The 26,259-nt window shown below is 37.9% G+C and overlaps 2 protein-coding genes and 1 long non-coding RNA gene across 3 annotated transcripts; all 3 read left to right on the forward strand.

The window, feature by feature from the left end:
- The first annotated feature begins 2,307 nt into the window (after positions 1-2,307).
- Positions 2,308-7,907, forward strand: LOC132564573 (uncharacterized). Its single transcript, XM_060229256.1, has 3 exons — positions 2,308-2,496; positions 6,463-6,672; positions 7,116-7,907. Exons 2-3 carry the CDS (start codon positions 6,490-6,492, stop codon positions 7,509-7,511), a joined length of 579 nt encoding a protein of 192 aa, XP_060085239.1. The 5' UTR covers positions 2,308-2,496; positions 6,463-6,489; the 3' UTR covers positions 7,512-7,907.
- A 5,580-nt stretch (positions 7,908-13,487) lies between these two features.
- On the forward strand, positions 13,488-17,754 carry LOC132564984 (sushi, nidogen and EGF-like domain-containing protein 1). Its single transcript, XM_060229594.1, has 4 exons — positions 13,488-14,006; positions 15,716-16,009; positions 16,349-16,459; positions 16,954-17,754. Exons 1-4 carry the CDS (start codon positions 13,833-13,835, stop codon positions 17,161-17,163), a joined length of 789 nt encoding a protein of 262 aa, XP_060085577.1. The 5' UTR covers positions 13,488-13,832; the 3' UTR covers positions 17,164-17,754.
- Positions 17,755-18,559: 805 nt separating this feature from the next.
- LOC132565006 (uncharacterized) lies at positions 18,560-21,561 on the forward strand. Its single transcript, XR_009554915.1, has 3 exons — positions 18,560-18,819; positions 19,584-19,640; positions 20,114-21,561. It is a non-coding gene; the product is annotated as an uncharacterized LOC132565006 (long non-coding RNA).
- The last annotated feature ends 4,698 nt before the right edge of the window (positions 21,562-26,259 follow it).

Below are 26,259 nucleotides of genomic sequence, written 5' to 3' on the forward strand. Positions count from 1 at the left end.
CTATGTACAAGTTGAAAATTCACATAAGGGACATTTAAATCATATTATGATAAAGGTTGGTGGAAAAGTATCCCTGTTGATATCGTTGTATGAACAAATCGTGGTAAGCGGCGGATTGAGAATGGCTTGTAGTATTTCGTCCTTGATTTTCGATTCCAATGGATACTTAAAGACAAGACGTTATAAACATTGTCTAAACGGGAATCGGGAGACCAGGTAAGGTTTTATGATCGGCTTTAATAAGCCCTGTGATAAATTCTTATTCCAAAAAACACAATAGAAGGTAGCAAAGACAGTGACAGAGTTTGATCCAATGACTAAATCAACTGTCAGGTTGGAGATATTACCACCGAATTCACAGATATCTCCACCCAGTAGGTTGATAGATTCTCACGACATCAATCTCGATATCAGAAAACGCTCCACTATACCTGTAGTCCACAACATATACTGTATTTCTACCGCTGTTCACTTTTTTAAAACAAGAAAATAATAGGCCACTCGTTCAAAGTTGTCCAAAAATCCCCATTAATTTCACTTCTCGAATTAACAGTACCACAATCGGACCGAATCCCTGATTAGACGTACTTAGAATGGTACAAAATAAGGTTTGGTGGAGATAGAAATGAAAGGTTATTTCTATGAACTTTTGTGAGTTCAAGAATCCAATGCAAACAAGGAAGGTCCTCACCCTTATCTGAATGATCGTAATACTGAAGCAAGATTAAATAGAGTTTCATCATTGAAAAGATTGGGTACTGTGTCTGTGGTATTTCCTTTGTTTATCGAGCAAGTTTAGTTTTCTTTCTAGCAGGAGATGTAAAACTATATTCAGAGAAGGTTCGACTTAAGAAATGCCGTATCTGCAGATAATATCACATATTTGTCGTTTTTCGCGACATCGTCACATTATTACTCAAAATAATGTGATAATACTGCCACTGTCAAGGAATGTATTATCTATATGTCTTTATGCTGCGACTTTCATTGTTTCTCGGACAGAAGTATTTTGAAAAAAATAATGATCATAACTGAGATATAGTTACTGATGTGAATTCAAACGTTCTCTTTGGTAACTACATACAGAAGAATATTCTACAATAAATGATATACTGGATCCATTTTCTGGAATCATGATTTCAACTACGTCTCCAAATCCATGACTTTTAGAACGCCAACACACAACACAATAAGGAACAGATTCATCTATTTAAATTCGAATTTGGTGGTTGTAAGTAAAGCAGCGCTCGTCGGAATCTACAACAACTATACACCATAGAGTTGTTAAATGATCTTATTGTTCTGATCAGTGAAATGCCCAGCTCTCTCTCTCTCTCGCCCGTCTCTCGCCCGTCTCTCGCTCTCTCTCTCTCTCTCTCTCTCTCTCTCTCTCTCTCTCTCTCTCGTCTCTCTCTCTCTCTCTCTCTCTCTCTCTCTCTCTCTCTCTCTCTCTCTCTCTCTCTCTCTCTCTCTCTCTCTGTGTGTGTGTGAACAGCGAAGAAGCAGTACACGTTGAATGCCAGGCACGCTTACAAACTTCCACGCCCTCTAAGTGATTTTATCATTTTTAGTGACTACATGATATACATTAACATGTATGTACAGTTGAACCTCGTTATTTTTTAATTGTTTTACGGCCAATCTATTACACGGGTCATTGAGGACCAAACAACCCCAGAACGGGTGCACTCATACCAATGTATATATGGAAATTTCCGAAGACACCAAGTCTGTTAATGGTCATGCTGTTTATATATAAAGTGTATTCATAATGTTTTTGTTGTAAATTTAGTACATCTCAAGGGTATTCATAAACAGCTGGGGAGCCAGATTAATAAAGTCATGTCATAAGGCCAATCATCTGACATATTTAACTTGTATACTTTGTAAATATAATTTATTTTACATTGTCTACAATACGCCAATTAACTCGAGAATCGTCAGTGTCCTGTCTATCACTACTGCTGGACGTTCACACTTGAGTTTCCCTCATTTCATACAGATGGTATTGGTTACCTTCCACCGAGGAATGACTTTACGATATAATGTATTCAACTGTAAATACTAAATTAAAAGTTCTATGAGACTCTCCATCATTTAGAATTAACTGAATATCTATTAATAAGCTAATCAATGTCTGTGTTTACATTACTGTCAAAGAAGAATTAACATGCACACCCGATCCTGTATTCAGTGTCATATTACATAATGGTCACATCTGAAACCGCATAAATGAAAGGTACGCGAAAACAGTCGCGGTTGCAGTATATACTTTCATCAAGACGTAATAAACACTGCATGCAAGTACTGATTAAAGATTTGATACACAAACATACCAAGTATCAAAAGACATTGTATGTGGATTGTAACAGGAAGTTTGTACTTCGGTGAGGGAAGTAGTGAGTTTAATGTACAGTGGCTTGCCTGTGGTGATCGTGGACACGCTCGCTTATAACCGTCTGTTAGAAAATAGAAATGGAGAACAACAGCTCTAAGGTAAGACTGCATGCACGGGACGACGGGCGGAGCTGGGGATTCTTTCTGGGCGATGTGAGCGCACGTGCGTAGTAGCTTGATATCGAGGATTCCGATATATGGTTGTAGAGAATCGATACAGGTTGATGGAGATAAAATCATGTGGATTGTATATATATATAGATGAATGCTGTTGATGATTACAACAGTATTGTTAAGTTTCATGTATCAGAACTCTGTCAACTTAAATGACAAGTCCTAACAGACGATCAGACGGATCAATCTTGTGGTGGGAATGTGAATGGTTCAGTAATGAAAAGCGATGACAAACCGTAGATTGAAGATAAGAAATTGACATTCAGATAGATGAACCGAGATGAAAGGTTGGTCTCAGCATATGCATTTCGACGGAAATGTTGTGGGTTTTTTTGTTTGCCCGCCATGGAAGTAGTACACGCACCTCAACATATATTGTATATATGTACAGTCTGACTTGGACGGTGTAACTGTTTATACAGCTTATGTAAACCAAACCTAGGGGTACAATGTAAGCTGTGCTATTCATCACTGTCGTACACACTTCCTATTAAACTGATGCTGTAGACGATCGTTATACAGTTTCCTCTGCACAAGGAAGAGATTACGAAATTATTTTGACAGAGCGCACCCAGAATATCGAGTGTGGAGGGACAGACAACTGCAGATCGACAAAGATACCACAGTCACATACAGTTTTAATATTTAATTTAATTAGGTCAAGATTATAACATGTATAAAACATTTCCTACAAAAGCTAACAATGCTAGCACAACAGCCCCATGTATCCCCACCCCACTAGCAGTTGATATAACATATTGTTTACATCATAACAGACACAGTATGTACATGTGGTCGCGTCGCTCTAGTTCTTACTCTCCAGTGTCATTAACTCGTGTTTATTGCACATGTATACATTGACGGACATTTTGTTTCTGTTTTTCCAGAATTACTCAGGAAGTATTTAATTTTCTATGTATACGCGACACCAGATAAAAGTAAGGCAACATTTCAAATTCAAATATGACATAACAGTCACGGTAGATAACCATGCTTTTCAGAAGACTCTAAATGACAGAAATAGACAACCAGAACAAAACATACGTCTTGTATATTGCCCGTGCACCGTACATTGCACGTGTGTTCTTTATAGTAGAGCTGATAGATGAAACTTTCACAATTGTGTATTAAAATGACATGTTTCCGCCATATTATGGTATACCTTCATTATCGTCTCTCGTACAATCGTTAATGTATCCGAGATATACACGGTCTAGCCATACATGTTTTTTATACACTTAGAGACTGCAGGTAGTCAATTTACACAATGCTGTCACGTTAATGTAATGTAGATCTTCACAATATAGGACAAAAAGCTATAGTATAGAGAATGGCGTAACTTTTATATGTAATTTATAATCTTAATCATGTCATATTTCGTTGATGATATAGCTGTTTTGTGTAAAGAAAACAGGTGGTACGACAGACAAAATATTACCCAATCTTAATCTGTCGTTTATATATGTAAATACTAGGCGTCTACGTGTTTTGTTCTGTCTGTGTACGCTTGATATGGCGTACTACGGGGAATGTTGTTGTGCAAACCTGTCGTTACATGGATCATATTTGTCGGATCCCTGTGAACTGTGCGTCAATTAATATGAAATACTATGCAGGAAGCTTTGAGGGATGGTACTCATATCCACTTTCTGGCTTTTGTGTCGTCAATGCCCATAAAGAAATCTTATCTTTATCCGTTAGCGTGCCAGCTCGTCAACAAAACTATCCAATTACTAAAATGTAACGAATTATGGCAATGTCTTTTATTATGGATATTTGTAGTAAACAGTCAAAATCGGTTATACATGAAATTTAAACATCGTCTCAAATAATAATAATAATAATAATATACAACATTTATATAGCGCACTATCTATTTTGAATAAAATACTCTTAATGCGCTTCACAATTACATCATAATCTTACTACATAATTTATAGAACATGTATAACACAGTAATCAACATATGTAAGACAGTAACCAAATCAAGTAAGTAGTGGTGATAGTATGTATATACAGGACGTCTGCGTGAGAGTCTAAAATGCAGACGTAAACAGGTGGGTTTTGATATCCTCTTGAATTTGGCCAGGGATTTTGACTTTCTGGTAGAAGATGGTAAGCTATTCCACAAAGTGGCCGCTACCTTTCCAAAGCACCGGTTACCATAAGTCACAGTCCGAGAGTTTGGAAAGCACAACAATGATTCTGTCTCCGATCGTAGTGATCGTGACGGCTGATAAACGGTGACAAGCTCCTGCAAATATTCAGGAGCTGTTCCATTTATTGCCTTGTGTGTATGCATCAAAATCTTGTACTGTGACCGGAATCGCACGGGCAGCCAATGCAATAAGTAAAGGACTCGTGTGATGTGGTCCCTCTTTCGAGTACGGGTAACTAGGCGTGCTGCGGTGTTCTGTACCCGATCATGATCATGATCACTTGCTCTACCGCTACACACTTTAAAATCACAAATCTCACAGATGTACACTCCAGTGGGATGGCATTGTATGACAGTTAGTCCAGTGACAGTGGCGACATGATTTGAATAAATATGGAAAAGATATATTGAGTATAGTCTACGTTATATTACATCTGTGTTATTAACTACAAGAAAAAGACATCAAGTAAACACCAACGTATCAACATTATCATATACTCAGATTCCATAGAACTAGGGCAAAATACAAACAAATGAAAGATTTACACAGAGAATCTTGAAACAGTGCAAGATTTAATACCATTTGTCAAACAAACACAATTTAAAAATAATTATCATGATACTAGTTCACACTACAATATGCGTGTGCCATCATTTGGACATCTGGCTTATTTTTTTGGAACGATTGAACGTACATAAAGAAGACACGGTCAGTGTCTGAAAATGCAAGCTGTACTTTGGCGACGGTGAAGAAAGACAAAAGTGGCGAGCCTCTATTTAAAAACACTGACCATGTATTCAAGTTATTCTACAACATTGATTGAAAATCAGATTATTGAAACTAAACCAGTTTTGTTGTTCAATCTGTTTACCTGATGTTGCCTTACGCTGAATTTTGCCTGTAGGCGGACGCCAAAATAACTGCTCCGCACGGTATATAGTCCCAAATTGCATCGGAGATACCAGCGGTTTTATTAATTTCATTGATCAACATGCTCATCACAACATGTAAAAACTATTTATATTTCTAAACGTAATATTTAAGTAAATTCAGAGAGCAATTCTGTCGAATTACCGCACGTGCTGAAAGACAGCTGTTTTCCGTCAGCGCCAAATACAGATAGAATATATGTGATAGGTGTATTACGACATCGGCAGTGCCAGTTGCAAGATAAGATAAAATATTATGCGTTAAATGTGGGAGGATAAATTTTATTGAGATATAAGTGTTGATTAAGACTGTTTTCGTTATACATACCTGTAAATTGTTGTCGGTTTTGTTACCCTAGTTATACAAGGTAATACTGTCGTAAGCAACTCGACTTTCGGAACAGACGGGCTTACTTGTAATGCTGATGTATATTTAAGAGGGGTTGGTGTTATTTTTTATCATCTTGCTTTCCGTCACCGAATTTTAGAAAGAAAATGAATTTCGTATTTCCCTTTATCAGTATGATGGTGTGTGACAGTATTACAATAAGTAAAACTTAAACTGAAGTGATTCAATTTAAAATCATCACTCTGTGCCATCAAACTCCAACACTACAGATGAAACAACAAACAGCGTGTGTTTTGTTTTTGACAAATATATTGTATGTTAAAATGGGTAAGATATCATCGGTCAGATACCTGTTTAATAGACGAATGTAACATGGATGCGATTGTCTTATTTTTCGCTAATACAAGAAATTTCATAGCTTATTTTTTAATCTATTGATTTGGTTTTATATAAGATTTTTGGAGCCTGAGGACATTCTGGTATGGATTCATTAGAAGAGGCGACGTTGAGTATGGCTGCAAATGCTGTCTTGTCTCGTCGCCACAACAGCAGCCACCGGAAGCGTGCCATGGGACGTCATGTAACAGTAGATAATACTGGTACTGACTTCATCACAGACCGACACTGGTCCTCGCCTTTGATGGTAGACAAGTCAACTCAAGTGGTAATATTTAAATCAGTGTTGACATTTTACAAAAATAAAATCTAGAAAAATGGAGCCACATTTTGTCTGTAACGAAATTGGTTTGACTTCTGAGGTCACGATTAAGGACAGCTTGTGGCATGAAGAAGCCTTTTGGCACGTATAGAAACGATTTGGTTCATTTTTGTTGTTTTGCCCTTGACCTTCAGTTTTATGAGATAATCCTCTGTTGTTGATATGAAACAAGTAATACAGTCAAGATATGTGTACAAAAATGCACAGCAGTAGAACAATATAACTTTTCCACACAACATATTTTTAAAAATTTTATTATGAACACATTGTGATACCTAAATCTGCTTAACTAGTATCAAACCTTGTATTCTTTTTTATAATCTGATCATTCTATTCTTAAAAAGTACCAGTGTATTGTGTATTACAGCACAGTCATTATATAATTACAGGATTCCCGACGACAGGAGGTCGAAGCGGAATACACTAAGAAGAAAACAATTTTACAGGGTCTTCTCCTCTTGGTGCTACTGGTGCATACTACCACCAATCTTCGCATGTTACAAGCGACTGTGACCCCGCCCCCTTTCTATAACCTCATCCTGGTCATCACCGTTCTGGCATTGGTCTGCCAAATCGTCTCGGGGGGACTCATGCTAGTAATAGCATTCATGGAAAGAAAGGAAAAACATGATTTGGAGATAATTAAGAAGATTAATGACTTCACTATTAATTTAGTTTTTGTCGTATTGTTATTATGTGTGTTTTTATCGTCTTTGGTTCCAAATGTAAAGAAAGATACAAATACTCATATATATGACCCTAAACCTGGAATAGTGATCGAGTAACCCAATAGAACTGCCAATATATCGTCGTAGGTTCGGATACTTAAGTTGTGTAGATACAACCATACCCTCGCTGTTCTTGTGATGTAATCTTCTTACTGCCATCTAGTATAGTGCAGACACTACATTACAGTTTTTTCTGCAAGTCCGCCCAACATCAAAAATGTTCTTCAGGCTGTATACTTGCATCTCGGGCATCTGGACTCTTTCATACAGTGTAATGCAAATGTAGACAAATGAAAGAAACACTGAAGTCCGTTAGTCACCACTGGCCCATACGATGTGTCGTCATTATTGCGTGCAAGTATCATTGTCAGAGAGCATCGATATATTCAAGCGACATTCCGAATACAGGACAGACAGATCCAAAATAAAGCGGAAATGAAATTGAATTACATATTTTCTGTATTCGAATTGTTATTTTCTTCTTTATGTGCATTGTACACTGTCGTATGTTTCTTAATTTGAAAGTGTTGCTGAAATGGAGATGAAGCTGTAGAACATGATGTATTCAATCAGCTTTATCTTTAATTTGTTTCTATGTTTTATTTGTTGTTGTTATGTGGATTGGGGCAAGTTATCTTAAACAGGATTTCACATACTCACAACAGACAGGGTCTGATGGCGTAGAGGTAACGTACACACCTTTCACCTGGCCGCCCGGGATTCGATTCCTGAAACGGAAGTAAAAGGTTACGGGGTCACCTGCCTGACAACGTGGGTTTTCCCCAGATACTCCGGTTTTTCATCCAACACAAAGACATGATAGAAAAATATAGTAATAATACACACGGTTTTAAGTACCGGTTTTGATTTCAAAGTTTAACGATATTCACACGAATAAACATTATCTAACTACTCGTACCCCTGTCTAGCGTTACCGATTACACATTACGAATCGAAAGATATATACATATGTCAAGCAAACACATATGACACAACCAACGTTGTATCACGTAAACCGAGCAGGTCATATAAAGTCTGGTTCAAAGTTTTTATATCGTTTTAAGGGGGGCGGAAGATATATGCCTGTTGTATATCTCTGTGTGTCGTATGAGGTAACTTAATGTAAGGCAGACTCGGCAGAATCAGAGCTTTCAATCTTTACCTTCTTTCAAGTGGTCATTGTCCCACCCCATCGCAACTTTGGATGCTATATTTTCCTTACTTTCTTTCAATATTCTATATTTTTCTTTTATTTTTTTCTATTGGTGTTTTATGACCCTTGCCATAGGTGTCTCCCTGGACACCTGTTCTCATACGACCCTTGCTGTTGGTGTCTCTCTGGACACTTGATCTCATACGACCCTTTCTGTTGGTGTCTCTCTGGACACTTGTTCTCATACGACCATTGTTGTTGGTGTCTCTCTGGACACTTGTTCTCATACGACCCTTGCCGTTAGTGTCTCTCTGGACACCTGTTCTCATACTACCCTTGCTGTTGGTGTCTTTCTGGACACCTGTTCTCATACGACCCTTGCTGTTGGTGTCTCTCTGGACACCTGTTCTCATACGACCCTTGCTGTTGGTGTCTCTCTGGACACTTGTTCTCATAAGACCCTTGCCCTTAGTGTCTCCCTGGACACCTATTCTCATAGGACTCTTGCTGTTTTGTCTCCTTGGACACCTATTCTCACACGACCCTTGCCGTTAGTGTCTCCCTGGACACCTGTTCTAATACTACCCTTGCCGTTAGTGACTCCCTGGACACCTGTTCTCATACGATCCTTGCTGTTGGTGTCTCTCTGGACACTTGTTCTCATACTACCCTTGCCATTAATGTCTCCCTGTTGGTGTCTCTCTGGACACTTGTTCTCATACTACCCTTGCCGTTAGTGTCACCCTGGACATCTGCTCTCATACGACCCTAGCTGTTGGTGTCTCTCTGGACACCTGTTCTCATACGACCCTTGCCGTTAGTGTCTCTCTGGACACCTGTTCTAATACTACCCTTGCCGTTAGTGACTCCCTGGACACCTGTTCTCATAGGACTCTTACTGTTGTGTCTCCTTGGACACCTATTCTCACACGACCCTTGCCGTTAGTGTCTCCCTGGACACCTGTTCTAATACTACCCTTGCCGTTAGTGACTCCCTGGACACCTGTTCTCATACGATCCTTGCTGTTGGTGTCTCTCTGGACACTTGTTCTCATACTACCCTTGCCATTAATGTCTCCCTGTTGGTGTCTCTCTGGACACTTGTTCTCATACTACCCTTGCTGTTAGTGTCACCCTGGACATCTGCTCTCATACGACCCTAGCTGTTGGTGTCTCTCTGGACACCTTTTCTCATACGACCCTTGCCGTTAGTGTCTCCCTGGACACCAGTTCTCATACTACCCTTGCCGTTAATGACTCCCTGGACACCTGTTCTCATACGATCCTTTCTGTTGGTGTCTCTCTGGACACTTGTTCTCATACTACCCTTGCCGTTTGTGTCTCCCTGGACACCTGTTCTCATACGACCCAAGCTGTTAGTGCCTCTCTGGTCACATGATCTAATACTACCCTTTGCCGTTAGTGTCTCCCTGGACACCTGTTCTCATACGACCCAAGCTGTTAGTGCCTCTCTGGACACCTGTTCTCATACGACCCTTGCCGTTAGTGTCTCCCTGGACACCTGTTCTCATACTACCCTTGCCGTTGGTGTTTTACTGGACACCCGTTCTCATACGAGCCTTGGCGTTGGTGTCTCTCTTGACATCTGTTATCATACAACACTTGCCGTTGGTGTCCCCTAGCCACCCGTTCTCATAAGAGCCTTGCCGTTGGTGTCCCCAAGTCACCCGTTCTCATACGGCCCTTGCCGTTGGTGTTTCCCAGGACACCCGTTCTCATACGACCCTTGGCATTGGTGTTTCCCTGGACACCTGTTCTCATACGACCCTTGCCGTTAGTGTCTCCCTGGACACCAGTTCTCATACTACCCTTGCCGTTAATGACTCCCTGGACACCTGTTCTTATACGATCCTTGCTGTTGGTGTCTCTCTGGACACTTGTTCTCATACTACCCTTGCCGTTAGTGTCTCCCTGGACACCTGTTCTCATACGACCCAAGCTGTTAGTGCCTCTCTGGTCACCTGATCTAATACTACCCTTACCGTTAGTGTCTCCCTGGACACCTGTTCTCATACGACCCAAGCTGTTAGTGCCTCTCTGGACACCTGATCTAATACTACCCTTGCCGTTAGTGTCTCTCTGGAAACCTGTTCTCATACGATCCTTGCTGTTGGTGTCTCCCTGGACACCTGTTCTCATACGACCCTTGCCGTTAGTGTCTCCCTGGACACCTGTTCTCATACTACCCTTGCCGTTGGTGTTTTACTGGACACCCGTTCTCATACGAGCCTTGGCGTTGGTGTCTCCCTTGACATCTGTTATCATACAACACTTGCCGTTGGTGTCCCCTAGCCACCCGTTCTCATAAGAGCCTTGCCGTTGGTGTCCCCAAGTCACCCGTTCTCATACGGCCCTTGCCGTTGGTGTTTCCCAGGACACCCGTTCTCATACGACCCTTGGCATTGGTGTTTCCCTGGACTCTCGTTCTCATACGAGCTTTGCCGTTGATGTCTCCAAGCCAACCGTTCTCATACGGCCCTTGTCGTTGGTGTCGCCTAGCCACCCGTTCTCATACGACCCTTGCCGTTGGTGTTTCCCTGGACACCTGTTCTCATACGACCCTTGCCGTTGGTGTTTACCTGGACACCCGTTCTCATGCGACCCTTGCCGTTGGTGTTTTACTGGACACCCGTTCTCATACGAGCCTTGCCGTTGGTGTTTCCCTGGACTCCCGTTCTCATACGACCCTTGCCGTTAGTGTTTCCCTAGCCACCTGTTCTCATACGACCCTTGCCGTTGGTGTTTACCTGGACACCCGTTCTCATACGACCCTTGCCGTTGGTGTTTTACTGGACACCCGTTCTCATACGAGCCTTGCCGTTGGTGTTTTACTGGACACCCGTTCTCATGCGACCCTTGCCGTTGGTGTTTCCCTGGACTCCCGTTCTCATACGACCCTTGCCGTTAGTGTTTCCCTAGCCACCTGTTCTCATACGACCCTTGCCGTTGGTGTCCCCTAGCCACCCGCTCTCATACGACCCTTGGCGTTGGTGTTTCTCTGGACACCTGTTCTCATACGACCTTTGCCGTTGGTGTCCACTAGCCACTCGTTCTCATACGACCCTCGCCGTTGGTGTCACCTAGCCACCCGTTCTCATACGAGCATTGCCGTTGGTGTCTCTCTGGACACCCGTTCTCATACGACCCTTGGCGTTGGTGTTTCCCTATACACACGTTCTTATAAGACCCTTGCCGCTGATGTCCCCTAGCCACATGTTCTCATACGACCCTTGCCGTTGGTGTTTCCCTGGACACACGTTCTTATACGACCCTTGCCGTTGGTGTGCCCTAGCCATCCGTTCTCATACGACCCTTATCGTTGGTGTTTCCCTGGACGCACGTTATTATACGAGCCTTGCCGTTGGTGTGCCCTAGCCACCCGTTCTCATACGACCCTTACCGTTGGTGTTTCCCTGGATACCCGTTCTCATTCGACCCTTGCCGTTGGTGTTTCCCTGGACTCCCGTTCTCGTTCGAGCTTTGCCGTTGGTGTCCCCAAGCCAACTGTTTTCATAAGGCCCTTGCTGTTGGTGTCGCCTAGCCACCCGTTCTCATACGAGCCTTGCCGTTGGTGTTTCCCTGGACACCTGTTCTCATACGTACTTTGCCGTTGGTGTCTCCTAGCCACTCGTTCTCATACGAGCCTTGCCGTTGGTGTCTCCCTGGACACCCGTTCTCATACGACCCTTGCCGTTGGTGTCCCCTAGCCACGTATCCTCTTTAAAAATGAAGCACTCAACTTTCATAGAACGATAAATAATATTCCTATTTCCAACATTTATAAGTTCTCTCATAGCTGTACACACAGATTACGAAAAGAGCATTGGGTGAAACCACATATACACCAAGAAAAGAACATTGACATCGCAGTGTTGGCGATTTTAAAAAGCGACCACTACCAACCAAAAGGAAAACTCTGGATTATTCGCCTGTCTTTGGATACACTTGCAATCAGTTTACGTACCTGTTGTTTCATGTTGTATCAACTTGAAGTGTCAATCCTAATTGCTTTACATCTTAATCACCCAATGACAAAATCTCTGGATTAACATGCATATATTATTCCGATGTTTTTTATGACTGCTTTCAGTTTATATACAAAATTCAAAGTATATGATGATTAGACACAAGGTGGAATTGCTTTTGAAGTGTAGATATTATTTCTTCATTTATGTTTATATGACGAAGAAATGAAAGAGGTGCTTTCATCAGTTGTTAAGGGACCGTACAATAGTAGAAATCCTCAGCGAATTATCAATGACGTTGCCGTACAAAATATAATTGTATTCACGGAGGTAAAATATTACGTCGTACTTCATTCAACAATGTTTATAGATAGACGTAAAACATCCTATGCTACAGACAAACTCGCGACACAAGGTTTCGAGGGATGCAGGTTGATGAGGTTTATGGGTAAGTTAAGTTCTACTGTCGTCATAATGATCTCTCTCTCTCTCTCTCTCTCTCTCTCTCTCTCTCTCTCTCTCTCTCTCTCTCTCTCTCTCTCTCTCTCTCTCTCTCTCTCTCTCTCTTCTTTGGAACATGGCAACGCGTACATAAATGGACGTCGGTTCAAGTGACCACTGTTGTAAATTAAGCATGTGTACTCTTCCGAAAAAAAACTGGGCCTCTACTGGTCCTTTTTCTGGCGTCTTCGTATAAATAATTTTATTCGTCATATTTTGTCTTGGTTTCACGGAATATGTGTTTGAATTAAGATTACATTAGCATGTCGATGTTTTGGTACATGGACATAGACACTCAATCGATCAGACAAGAAAGCTGACAGAACACACTAAACAATATATATATTAAGATATTTTAGCTTCACAGAAAATGTGTCATATTTCAATAACGGATGATGTATTACAGTATACATGAAATGTTGAAGTCAAGATATTGAAGTTTTTTTTCTGTATGCGCTTGAACTCTTCGTTTTTTGTATTGAAATGCCTTTAATGTTGTGTTTACATTATAGCCTTCCTGGTGAACGAAACGTCACCTATTTCAAACAGCCAATCAGACGGTAGGAATTGCCTTCCTGGTTTACCCTGCACATTTGTGCAACCATGCGATGATAAACGAGTTGAAAATAACACGCCTATAAACACGTATGGTTACGTTCCCAAATGTTATTACAGTAATGTCTGGCGAGAGTGGAGAAGTATACAATGTAACTCGTGTATAATATTTGTACAGGTATCATGGCAGTTTTCATACTAATCGTGAGTTTGAAGCTGATGTCTGCAGTTAGTGGTATTGACTTCGAGGACATGTACCCTTCTGACGATCAGCTGATGGGTCCCACACTAGATGGAAGTTCTCCAGTTATTTTTTTCAATTTTCCCTTTTTCAACAACTTCTATGACACGATTTACGTAAGTATTCCTTATAAGAAGGTGTAGTCTGCTAATATCAGCTTCACTTGCCATTCTGTCAGTTTATGGATATCACATAGAATCGAAACATCTAACAGATAACCAATACATTTGCCACTTTATTTGATTTTGTTGACATGTTGATATTTTTTTCTTTTTTCTTATTAACCATCTTATAAGTGTCATCAACTTTATTGATAGTAAAATGTTCGAAACACCATATATTCTTACACTGATCGATCAGAACAATACTCACCTGTCCACGTCTACTATGGTAGAGTGTCGTTGTATTTAACATTGCGGGTTTTCTATTTTTAAGTCATCTAACTTGAAATCTTATTTCCTTGGCATACATGTGTATATATTGATATTTATTTATATATATCAACATGTACATATATTTAATTATGGTTGGTGCCAACACTGTTGAAGAGCTCTACGTCCAGCTCTCAAGCAACAAGTTGTTCGCACTCAGGATAGTTTTCTTTATGATGTATCATTACTTTCATTAATACATCACATCCTTAATAACGCTTTGTCTGAATGCCACGTGGAAGTTACTATTATCATGCTAGTTTTAGTTTTGAAGATTATTCGACTGCAAAGAGAAAACCTATCAGGTTTGATCTTTGATCCCAGGTAATCGTCAATGCCCAAATGTCTAAAAGTAATAACAGTGACATAAGCATTGTCCGTAGAAACCTTATATTAGAACTTGTCAGCTATATAATTGTGTTTTATAAGTATATGAAGTTTGATTAAATTCCCAGGGCCGAAAGAATGCTGACAAGGATGGCGTTGCGTTGCGTACGAACAGCCCTATATCCCCCTCAGGTATTCTTTGAGAGGTGATAATGAAAACGTTGATATACTGTTTAATGCACAATATCCCCGTATCTAAGACTATCTAAAGTCTAAGGTTCAAAGATACTGTATAAAAATATTCGGACACCCAATTAATTGTATCAATAGAGGAAGTGAAGATGTACAGCAAAGGATCTTTAACAACGATACACTACAACCTGCAAACTATGGTAGAACAAAACTGTTATATTTCACTAAAAACGTATACTTATTACCATACTACCTGGAACATGAAGCGGCGAAAAATGTCAGAATAGGGAACATTTTACGTTTTTCCGACATAATACATTTGATGCAAACATGTATTCACCATATTCTTTATTGTATTTTTCTTTTAATATGTTTCTTTGCCATTTACAAATAATAATTTTCATATAGCTTATGTTTGTGTTTGAACAATTCAGCTTGTGATTTTACTGTTGATCGCTTGTCAAGGCAAACGAGTTCATGTGGTCTGTCTCATATTACGACAAATATTTTATAAATTTTTTACCCTTCCACTGACTTCTGTATTCACTTTTTGGCCTTGGCAGTGAGTTTTTTCCGTGATAAAGAAGACTGTGAATTCTTGACCCTTGAGGCCTTGACATGCTGTTGACTGTGCGACACTCCGTACTGACATAAATGTACAAGTAAACTTGAATGACCTATTCCAAGTGAGATACCTTGCCGATGTACTTGCAATAAGATATATCAGTGAAATGGCACTTTTCAGAGGTCCTTTGGTGCAAAATGAAAATAATAAAATGGACGGTGTTTAAGACTGCAGTAAGTATGTAAAATCTGATCAGTTTGTTACTTGCTTTTTACAACGTTCCCCTGTAGTGTTGCATGCTGTGTTTCAGGTAAATAACAACGGACATCTTACTTTCAACAGTCAATACTGGCAGTATATTCCTCAGTCGCTTCCACTTTCCGATAACACTCCATTAATAGCAGTATTTTGGATGGATGTGGATACGCGATCAACGGGGCAGGTTTGGTACAAGCTCTCAAATGACTCTGCTCTTCTCAGTCGCGCTAAAGCGGATATCACAGCCTATTTTGACCTTCAAACTTCATTTCAGCCAACCAGTGTTTTTACAGCTACTTGGCTAGACGTTCCTTACTGGCAAGCAGCTGGTGATGACCGGACAAAGGTAAAATGAATCTATTCATGCTAAAATTGACGTTCACATGAGATATCAGTTCATTGATTGCGGCAGAGCGTGTATAAATGAATCATCTGAGGTCAGAGGTTAAAGACAATTTGTGATAATAATTTCATAAAATATGCGTGTACATGTGTACTGCATCAATGGAATTAAATTTACCACGTGGTCTGTTGTATATGTATTTTATATAGAAAGTTTTGCCATATATGTAAACATAAGTCAATGCCTGTCAAAGTGACGCATAAATATCTGTAATTTCCTACGTCAAAGAAATGTAACTATCTAGTTATTTAATTAATATATCAATATTAAAATCTATTTTAGAGAAACACTTTTCAAGTCGTTCTTGTGACCGATGGTAGCACTTCCTTTGCAATGTTCCATTATCAGAAAATCGAATGGGCCGGATATGCTAATAATATCACCAAAGCTGTAGTAAGTACAATGACATGCCACTGAAAGGTTTTCATATAGGCGAAAAATTGTAATAAAGATCTGTAAAAGACTCCTGAAGCATAATATACCTTATTAGACCCAATTTTATTAAAGTACAGCTCTTGATTCACTCTCCGCATACGTAGGATCTGCCAACATCCAATGAGATGTTATGTTCTTGTAAAACTTTACATCAGACAATAAATCTTGAAGGTGAATAAAGGTGGGCGAAATATCTTGCATAATCCGATTTGTCCATTTAGCAATTTCATCAACAAAGACTATCGCAGATTTATCAATGTAACGATGTATAGAGTACAGAGGGAAGAAAAGTCACCTCTTGTGGGAGTTATGACACCCGTTATGTAACGGAATAAGAATAAGGATTTGTTTGAATATGAGTATATTCACTGCTGGAAAACCTGACAATGATTCAGGGTTTTTAAATGTAAATAAAAAAGAATCGAGAACATGATTTTTTTTGTCCTCGTTAGGTTGGATTCAATGCCGGAGACACTTTAAATAGCTTTACAGTAAACAATTCTGACTATACTGACGTGATCAACCTTGAGCAGAGATCTAACACAGGAGTGCCTGGCAAATTTATCTTCCGTGTCGACGGGACCACAATAGAAGCAGCCAGTGGAAGTGAGTTGACTAAACAGTATTGTTGTCATGATCAATGCTCTAGATTTCTCAAATAGATAAATCTATTAATTGATAGAGTAAAAGTTCAGTAGTGTCACGACAGTTGAAATGTTTCGCATTAACATTTTTTACGATCAGATGTTAGGTGTAGTACTTGCTTCATATCCATTTCAGGATGTTGAAGTTTTTTTATACTACACGTTGAGTTATGATATCTAAACGGTTACATAGTATGTATTTATTCTGTATGTTCAAACACGTTTTTTCAGCTGAAAACACCAGGCCCCGGTTGTTCAAAGGCCGGTTAGAGATAAGCAGTGATTAGTGAAAATTTTCAAACATGAACTTAACAAACATATGAAGATCCTTTATCCTTTTACAGCTGTATATTTGATGAGACAAGTTAGATTGAGATGTTTTGATATTTTATTGGCTTTGAACGATCTTTTTGTATTTTCAGGAGCAACAATTAAACATTTTCTTTAATCGCTGGTTAACTTTAACGAAACTTTGAGCAACCAGGGCCTGATGTAAAGTCCAACATGAAGTCATTACATGTGCGATATTGTTTACATACTGTGTTTTTCTAATATCCTTAGTTCTTTCTATCCAATGAATACTCTATAAATTGATCATTTTTTCCTTGCTACTTGTCACATTTTACATTCCATATTTTATTGATGAAATGTCTGGCAATTTGTTCAATTCATAACTTGATTATATCTCATTATTCAGCTATTTATTTGTATACCTTTAATCCGAACCCTAACTTTCGCTTACAACGCTTACATACCTTTGCTTGCTAAAAGTGTAATGTTTCTTATATTTCACTTGATATGTATGACTAATTGTGTACGGTGTCATCTTTTTTTGGTAAAAATAAATCAAACATGATGCTACGTTTTCGCAGTACAAAGGTAAGTTTTAATTTTCAATATCATTATGTTGCAATTTTGCCTCTTCAATATTTTGTTTTATTTATCTTCGTAATATATTCATTTTTTTGTGTTTATACCAATGTAACATTTTAACTAGATTAGTTTCATTTCTAGAAATATTCATTTATAGTACGATTTGAGAGTGTAATAGAATTTCATTGTACCATTATCTATCTCTTTGTATAACTTCCATGAGTACTGTTGAACACTTCATCATTTATTACCTTTACGTATTATAATACAGTAAATCGGTATGTTCACACTGATAAATATTAATTCAGAATAATTTTATCTATAAGGATATAGGGATGTTCATAATGTTCAGAGGAGAGTTTACAGAAATCGTTGACATGAATGGCACTGCATTCTTACCAGACCGCAGTGAATACCAGATATGATAGTTTCATATTCTTTATATCGAAATTGTGTGGTAATTTTTTCGACGTTGAAGTGACCTAATCATGTCAGAAAGAATCATCAGTTAATCAAATTTTATAAAAAAAAAAAAAAAAAAAAAAAGAACTTGTTTTACTTTGTGTTTTAAGATGTAATTATTTTATCCGAAATGAGATATGACACAATGAATGCAATAAAAAACCGCTAGTGTGCTGAACCATTTATCTACATATATTGGATAAGCGGAACATTGACAATAATATATTATTTCACTTTTTATGCAGTTCTCTAATTTGTTGAAAAGAAATACACTTAAGCTGAGCGCTGTGTGACAAAGAAAAACATCTTCAGTACCTCCCATATTCCATACGACTGCAGGTGCGTTTTATTGTTTTTAATTACCGTTTGTCAAGCGAGTTTAATGAAGTGTAATGATATCAATTTCTTCACCATGATTGATCAGTGCAGGAAAATGGTAGGACAAAAAGTATTCTCGTAACTGATATATGATCTTAATTGCAATGCAGACTAATAGTGACACTGGTTGTAATGTTACTAGTATATTTTGAATCTTCATACAATTGCACAATGATATTTCTTTAATATAAAATATGTCAAATATGCACTACACAGATCATTTGCAGAAGGTCTAACATTGACAAGAAATTAGTGTTAGACAGTAAACTATTAAATTACACCCGTGTTAGTTCTACAACATCTTAATAGGTCATTGGTCAACGTCACACTTCACGACTTTAAACGAAAGATTTATGCACTACATATCTCATACATTTTCGACAACTTTAGTACGTACATGTATGCACATCCATACATTTAGTTCATGTTCACATCATAGCGTGGCAATATCAAGTTCTTAACCCAGTTAGATTGGAGGTCGTCGGAGACAATTAAAGGGTCAAAGGTCACACTTGTGTCTGCGTAAAGAAACAAGAGTAGTAGTAATCTCTAGGTTCCTCAGCAAATGTGGTTTTTATTCCCATCCTAGCATTACGCTATAAGTTTAACGTTGCACTTTCTTTGTTATTTCTGTACATTTGATTAGAATTTGGTGGTCATCTGTCAAAGCTAAAGGGTCAAAAGTAAACTAGGTACATTAGAAACAAAGTTGTTCCTCTTTACAGATGTTCTGTGACGAATGATAGAAGTACAGCATAAGAGGCGCATTCAAAAATGATATGGTAAGGATCATATTTATCATGTATAATCAGATAAAATAATGGCAGTATGCTTTAAAATTGAAGAGAAACGTGAAAACGACTACTAAACAGAAGATTTTACTCTTGAATTCTTGGTATTTTCTGTAGTCTTAATTAAGGAATTTGTAACTGAAACGTAAATCAGTGTAAATAATGAAAATTGAAACAATATTTATCGTTAAATCGTTATTGTTTGTTATGTATACATGATTCTCAACACATTCTCTGATTCATGGTACAGAATATGTTCAAAGTTGGTGACGGCCTCTATTTATTTGGTATCGAATTGATCCGCCACGTTTATTCTGTGTCGTAATAAATATTTATTGAACATGATTTTATGTACAACCCACATCACACGATAGATATGCATTTACTCATTGTGTGTTTTATTCAGTACTAAATGAATTAGTGCTCTAACAATTTACAATTATATTCTTTTTATATTCGTACAGTTATACATCTTGGATATCAAAATCGGCAATTGTTAAACACTGAATTGTCAAGCTGGAACCTACAGCGATCAGGTCATCATATAATATCCTATCGAGATACTCTCCATACACCATACCAGAATCTACAGATTTACTTTCCAGGATATCATACCAGAACATACACTGGTACCATTAGGACACCATACCAGAACCTACAGAGTTACTCACCAGGACATCATACCAAAAACCTACAGAGTTACTCTCCAGGATATCTTACCAGAACCTACAGAGTTACTCTCCATGACATCATACCAGAACCTACACTGGTACCATTAGGACAACTTACCAGAACCTACAGAGTTACTCTCCAGGACATCTTACAAAAACCTACAGAGTTAATCTCCAGGACATCATACCAGAACATTCAGAGTTTCTCTCCAGGATATCATACCAGAACCTACAGAGTTACTCACCAGGACATCTTACAAAAACCTACAGAGTTGCTCTCCAGGACATCTTACAAAAACCTACAGAGTTACTCTCCAGGACATCATACAAGAACCTACAGAGTTACTCACTAGGACATCATACCTGATTATATATCAAACAAATACGACAGTAAACAAATGTAATGTTGAATAATGAAAGTGTTTCTCCTTGTACGCTATTTGTCTTACTCTTAAACGATATATAAGTCCGCTAAAATTGACATAAAATATCAAAATATTCGTAATAATAATTCTTAAAACGTACGTTGAAGCGAGTTCCATTGTCTTGATATCATCTGTAGACTCGCTCTAGCAACGGTGTAATTATGAGGCAACGCAAAGGGTACAAATCCATGGCGGTTCAACCCTCCTTAACCGAGTACGTAAAGTTTTATTGAAATACCCCTAGAAATTATTTCAGCACTGAAAAAGATTTTTTAGAAGAAAAATAGTCACTGTAACATTTGTTCTTTCAATCATGAATTTCGCATTTATGGTCGTTTATAAATATGTGAAGTGTAGCCAAAATCCCTTAGGAAACAATATCATTGGAGCGCTGAAAATGCTTGTCAGAAAATTTACAGTGGATTAATAAGCAGAGAAAAAAAGCGGACAGATCAAGATCCTCAATAAACGACAGAGCTAACAAATGCATGTGATACCCATATTCGACCTTCGGCAACAAAACTGTATCTCCAATTAGTTTCATTCGCGAGGGAATAAAGACAGAAATACTCAGAAGCACATGTTGAGCGGGTAACCTAAGGCTGCTGTAGTAATTAGTCGCCAATGGAAACAAAAACTTAATTGGAAACATTTTTTTCTGTAACCCATCACATAAATCCACGTTAACACCGTTCATTGTTTAGTCCTTTCAAGCGTTAAATCCCAACTTTTAGCTACAATTTTAATTACATTATAAGCAAGGTTAGTCTCATTTTTATATTGTTTACTCGAGAAATGGAATTTGAAGTAAATTGATTTTAGAGAGGCAATAATAAAGTTTTCTTATCATCAGCCTAAATGTTTAGTTCTTCAAGCATATTATTAACATATCTATGGGAAGAAACTGACAGTATTTTGCCTTTTTATTTGTTTTAGTACAAGGCTTTTTTTTCTCTCTCTTTTTTCGAAATCCTTCATTTCAGTCATAAGATATAATGATGATGTCTTGAAATGAGAGCGACCAAAACCCGTTGACATGCCAAATTGCATATTTCCGGTAGTTGACACGCCAAATTGTTTTTCATTAGTACACCACAGACGATTGAACATCAGCCGTTTACCTCAATCTTTACATGCAACGAAAGCAGCAGCGACAACTTTCCATGAGAAGGTTTCATGATTATAATGCTTTTGATTTCTTTGTTGCAAATTTTGCATTTCTAAATCTGTGCTCATTGCAAGATCTTCAATAAAAATTGAATGTACTATTTCCTGTGAACTCCCAACTACACTGGCTATAACTCTCTCTGTAACGCGCCTATAACGATATCATCGATTTTATTGACAATTTCTGGGGTTGGAACAGTGACAGACCTTCCAGGCTCTGCCTTCCACGCTTAAATTCTGCCACCACCTTTTCACTGTAGCAAGTGATGGGACATAATTCCCTAGTGTTGCCACCATATCAATATGGATATTCTTAGAATGACCTTTCTTGTGCAAATATTGAATCACTGCTCTTTTATCTATTTTACAAAACTGTTTGCCTTTTTTCACGTTAGAGCGCTACATCGTCGACATAAGAAGACACCGATGACACCAGTCTTCGGTCAAGGAATAGTAGAGCTGAAAAAGGATATCCCTTCTTCAATACACGATTGAAGAATATCAATCAGCCGTCATATATATAATTTACCTAACAAAAATACACGTTATACATATATTACATTAATATGATGAAATGACCTAGCGCATTAATTTTGTATAATATTTTTTAATTTATATTGCTTTTATCCAGAGAGAAAATGTGTCACACATGAATTAGGAGCTTAAAAACATTTAATGAAATCTTTACAAAATGTAAGAGAAAGTCCCCTGATCATTTTCATGAATTTCATGCTTATAACTACAACGAAACCAACAAGAACAACGTTCTACCTAGCAACTATCAACAACCCTGAACACTAACTTGAAGCATTTCAAGGACCTGTTCTCATTATTACAGGTTTCGTTCAAAAAGTAGTCATTTGACGGACAACCTCGTAACACATGGTTTCAAAAGATGCAAGCTGATGAAAATGATGGGAATGTTTCACGTTCGCTGGAGTAATCTAATTGAGAAATATTTCTTTGTGTGATACGAAACCACTGGCGTTTAATGTTTGAGTTTGGTTTATAATTATGTTATAATTTTCATGTTTTTTCAACATTCATGCAAGAAAATGACATTATGGAAATTCATTTCATTACCCAAATAGTGTACACAAAACACATACGAACAATGTAGCCTTTAATGACCGTTTTCTAGATTCATATCGGTTGCTATATCAAGTCTTAGCTACAATGACATCGAATTGAAAGACATCAATTAAAGTAGCGTCGTTATCACAAATGCCAATAATTGCACAAATGCCAGCTATTTTTGAAGTGCCATCATATTGTAATGATATTATGAAAAAAACTTGATAATTAAAGTTAGAATTACGGAGTTAAAAAAAGACAATCCGTCTAACTTAATGTTAATTTATTTATATAATTTAATTTGAAATAACTGAAACGGTGTATTTCCGTGAGTACGTCGACAAACCATGGGAACTGAACACTGCGCCATCGTAGATTAACATCAAGCAATTTTACAACATGTTAAAAATGACGAAGGCGTATGTCTTTTATTTATTTCTAAATAGCTCATGTTATTAGTTTGACTGATTCTGTTTCATTTGATGGTGGACTTGGAGTTATCTCTCTTTCGTTACATTCTCTTCCCGGTGAAACATCCTGGTGAAAACATATCAATATTGAATTAGACCCACCCAACCCTTATCTCTCAGATACTGCTGTTGTTGCTTTGTTTTACTAATCTATTTAATCTTTAAACTGGCGTGAGGTTCCATAGGCGAAAGTTTATTTGTCAGATGTAATATTCCTTGTATGCCCCGATAAACACAAAATGAAACGTAGTAATTGGTTTCAGTCAATATTTTCATAATATAGGTTTATTTCTCGTTAGTTTGTTGGTTTCGTTGATGTATATCTTGCTCTCTTTGGGGAACGTGACATTACTTACTTGGATTGCCCAAGGTCTACATGGCGGGTATTGTCGATGAAGCAGAAGACACTTACCAATCTGAAATACCTGGGTCTTATTCTCCTTGCACTTTTTCGGGAGTCTCCTTGTAAGTCTTTTTTTTGGTTCATACTTTGCACTAGTTGTATGGGATTAGAGTTTTGATTATGATTATGTTGACATGTTGGTATCTTCTACATGTTTTTTGTTGATTCGCAATAACACCACGTCGTCTGTGAGACCATTAATTTTTCAGTGTTTTTAACAGTTTGTTAATGGCTTTAATTGACTTTGATAGCTTCAAATTGCATTATGCTTTAAATATTTATCGAATTAAATGACTTTAAATGTGGAAATACTCTTCTACATCAACCGCCTGTTTCGTTATCACGATTTTGGTGCAAGAAGTCGTCAACTAATTGTCAAATTCATAACCCACGGTTTCAAAAGATACAGGTTGGTGGAAATTATGGGGAATTTTATGGTCGCCATATTGATCTCATTGAGAAATATTCTTTTTCTTTGTGCGATAATGTTAACGCAGTTGCTGCTACATTTCGAGCAATACTGGTATCAGAATGCCCCATTTAACGATGTGAAAATGCTCTTTTAGGCCCTAAAGTTGGTAATTGAGAACTTTTGTATAACATATTAATGGTGTTTAAATACACAGCCCGACACTTTTGTTGGACGCTGTATCTAGAACAGGAACTAAAGGATGTACTAGTCGTGATGAAAACGGAACTATCTTTATCGTTTAAAATGCACCACAGTGGCGTGTTATCTTAACCAAATGTTGATCCTACCATCCAACAAAACCTTTCAAACAGACCCTGATATGTCCATTATTAGTTATGTAGTTTGCTAGTGAACCCCTATATTCCTGTAGGGGGTCACTAGCAAACTACATAACGAATTTATTGCACCAAGGACCCTTTTAAATATATATATAATACGTCCCATCACATTTCCTGGTATCCATGTAAAAATGGCCAAGACATTCGTCCAGTCGGACTACATCGTAATCTTCAAAATCTGGGTTTTGCTGCTTTTCCACCAAATAATCTTTGAACACTTTAGCGGCCAACTTATTAGCTTTTAACGTCTTATCAGCGTTAAGTGCCAGGCGTTTTTTTTCCTTGTCTGCAGCTGTCGCCTGCCCGAACCGCCCAGCCATTTTCGATCCGAGTCAAATAGGTGCTTCGTGTAGGGGAAACAACTCATACTAGATAATAGCAACTTCTAGGATTCACTCTAGCCAATATTCCGACACGGAACAGAATGTGAATATCGCCAATCTGTGATTTGAAATTACGAAGTGACGCCTTTCAGAGATAATGGATGGCGGCCATTGCCCCCTATATATTCAGCTGCCCCCTATAGATTTATAGGGGGCAAGCAACGTACAATCAGATCAATGCATTCTAGTCAGAGGTGCAATAAGAACATTTAAGATGTGCAAAAAGTCTATGGTGCCGTACGTGGCGTCTAGCATAGTTATGACGGAAATGCTATTCACATATATTCAACCATACTCTCATTTGAAACAAGCACTACCACCCCACAGTCTACCCACTCTTATGCAAACAAGTTTTACTGTTAATAGTAAAACGATAAAACATGACCTTGGCATTGGAATACTAAAATATAACTCATCCAAAATACAGGTATAATTTGTCTTCGTAAGAATATATTTTGTTGTTTTTCAAACCTTTTTAAGAGACGAAGTCATTAAAGCGATAAAACAGATTAGGTAAGACACCCGGCGTTAACTACTTAAGAAAGTAAAAACAATGAATGCATTAAAACAGACTTGCAGGAGAAGGGAAGTTTTGAGTTCATGTGAAAACAAAAACAACAAAGAAAAGATAGTGACCTTTTAATGTAAAGTAAAAGTAAAGTTGTTCAGTCAGTTGCCATGGAATATCTTATTATAATTCGGAAACGTAATAATGGGAACAGCCTCTTAATTAACGAATAAATTGCGACTTGTAAACATCATAGTTTGGTACATTAGGGATCACTGATGACATTCATGGTAGGGATATTAACCACTTAAAAGGAGAAATATGAGGTAAGCGGTTGATGCAGAGGAGTCTGTTGTGGCCTTGATTTCCAATCCTTGTGGATCTATACGGTGACATTAAAAAAAAATGTTTTGTAAAGATAATAACATTATATTTACAACATACCCGTACCAGTTTTGATAAATTCTCATAAGAAGCAAATCTCAAAAAATTTATTTGGACCGTCAACCAAACATTTACTCAATCTCGAGATTCAGTCAATAAATATAAGTACGTCTTTGTATTGCAATTCTCTGTAACAAAACCTTAAATTACAAGAGAACGTAAGTGTCCCTTTTGTTTGCACTAGAGTACTATAGTTCAGCAAGGTTGAGCAAAAAATATTTTGAGTTCTTAAAACATTAATCATTTGAACTTGTG

The sequence above is a fragment of the Ylistrum balloti genome, unplaced genomic scaffold (genome assembly GCF_031769215.1).
Source record: "Ylistrum balloti isolate Yb309-2 unplaced genomic scaffold, AGI_CSIRO_Ybal_v1 Utg369570, whole genome shotgun sequence".
NCBI lineage: Eukaryota > Metazoa > Mollusca > Bivalvia > Pectinida > Pectinidae > Ylistrum > Ylistrum balloti.

What these genes read in the sequence shown, in the direction of transcription:
- LOC132564984 (XM_060229594.1), top strand. Translation starts at nt 13,833, where the DNA reads ATGGCAGTTTTCATACTAATCGTGAGTTTGAAGCTGATGTCTGCAGTT. An exon ending in ACTTCTATGACACGATTTAC is followed by an intron (nt 14,007 to 15,715) that starts GTAAGTATTCCT and finishes GCTGTGTTTCAG; the next exon opens with GTAAATAACAACGGACATCT. An exon ending in CTGGTGATGACCGGACAAAG is followed by an intron (nt 16,010 to 16,348) that starts GTAAAATGAATC and finishes AATCTATTTTAG; the next exon opens with AGAAACACTTTTCAAGTCGT.
- LOC132564573 (XM_060229256.1), top strand. Translation starts at nt 6,490, where the DNA reads ATGGATTCATTAGAAGAGGCGACGTTGAGTATGGCTGCAAATGCTGTC. An exon ending in TAGACAAGTCAACTCAAGTG is followed by an intron (nt 6,673 to 7,115) that starts GTAATATTTAAA and finishes ATATAATTACAG; the next exon opens with GATTCCCGACGACAGGAGGT.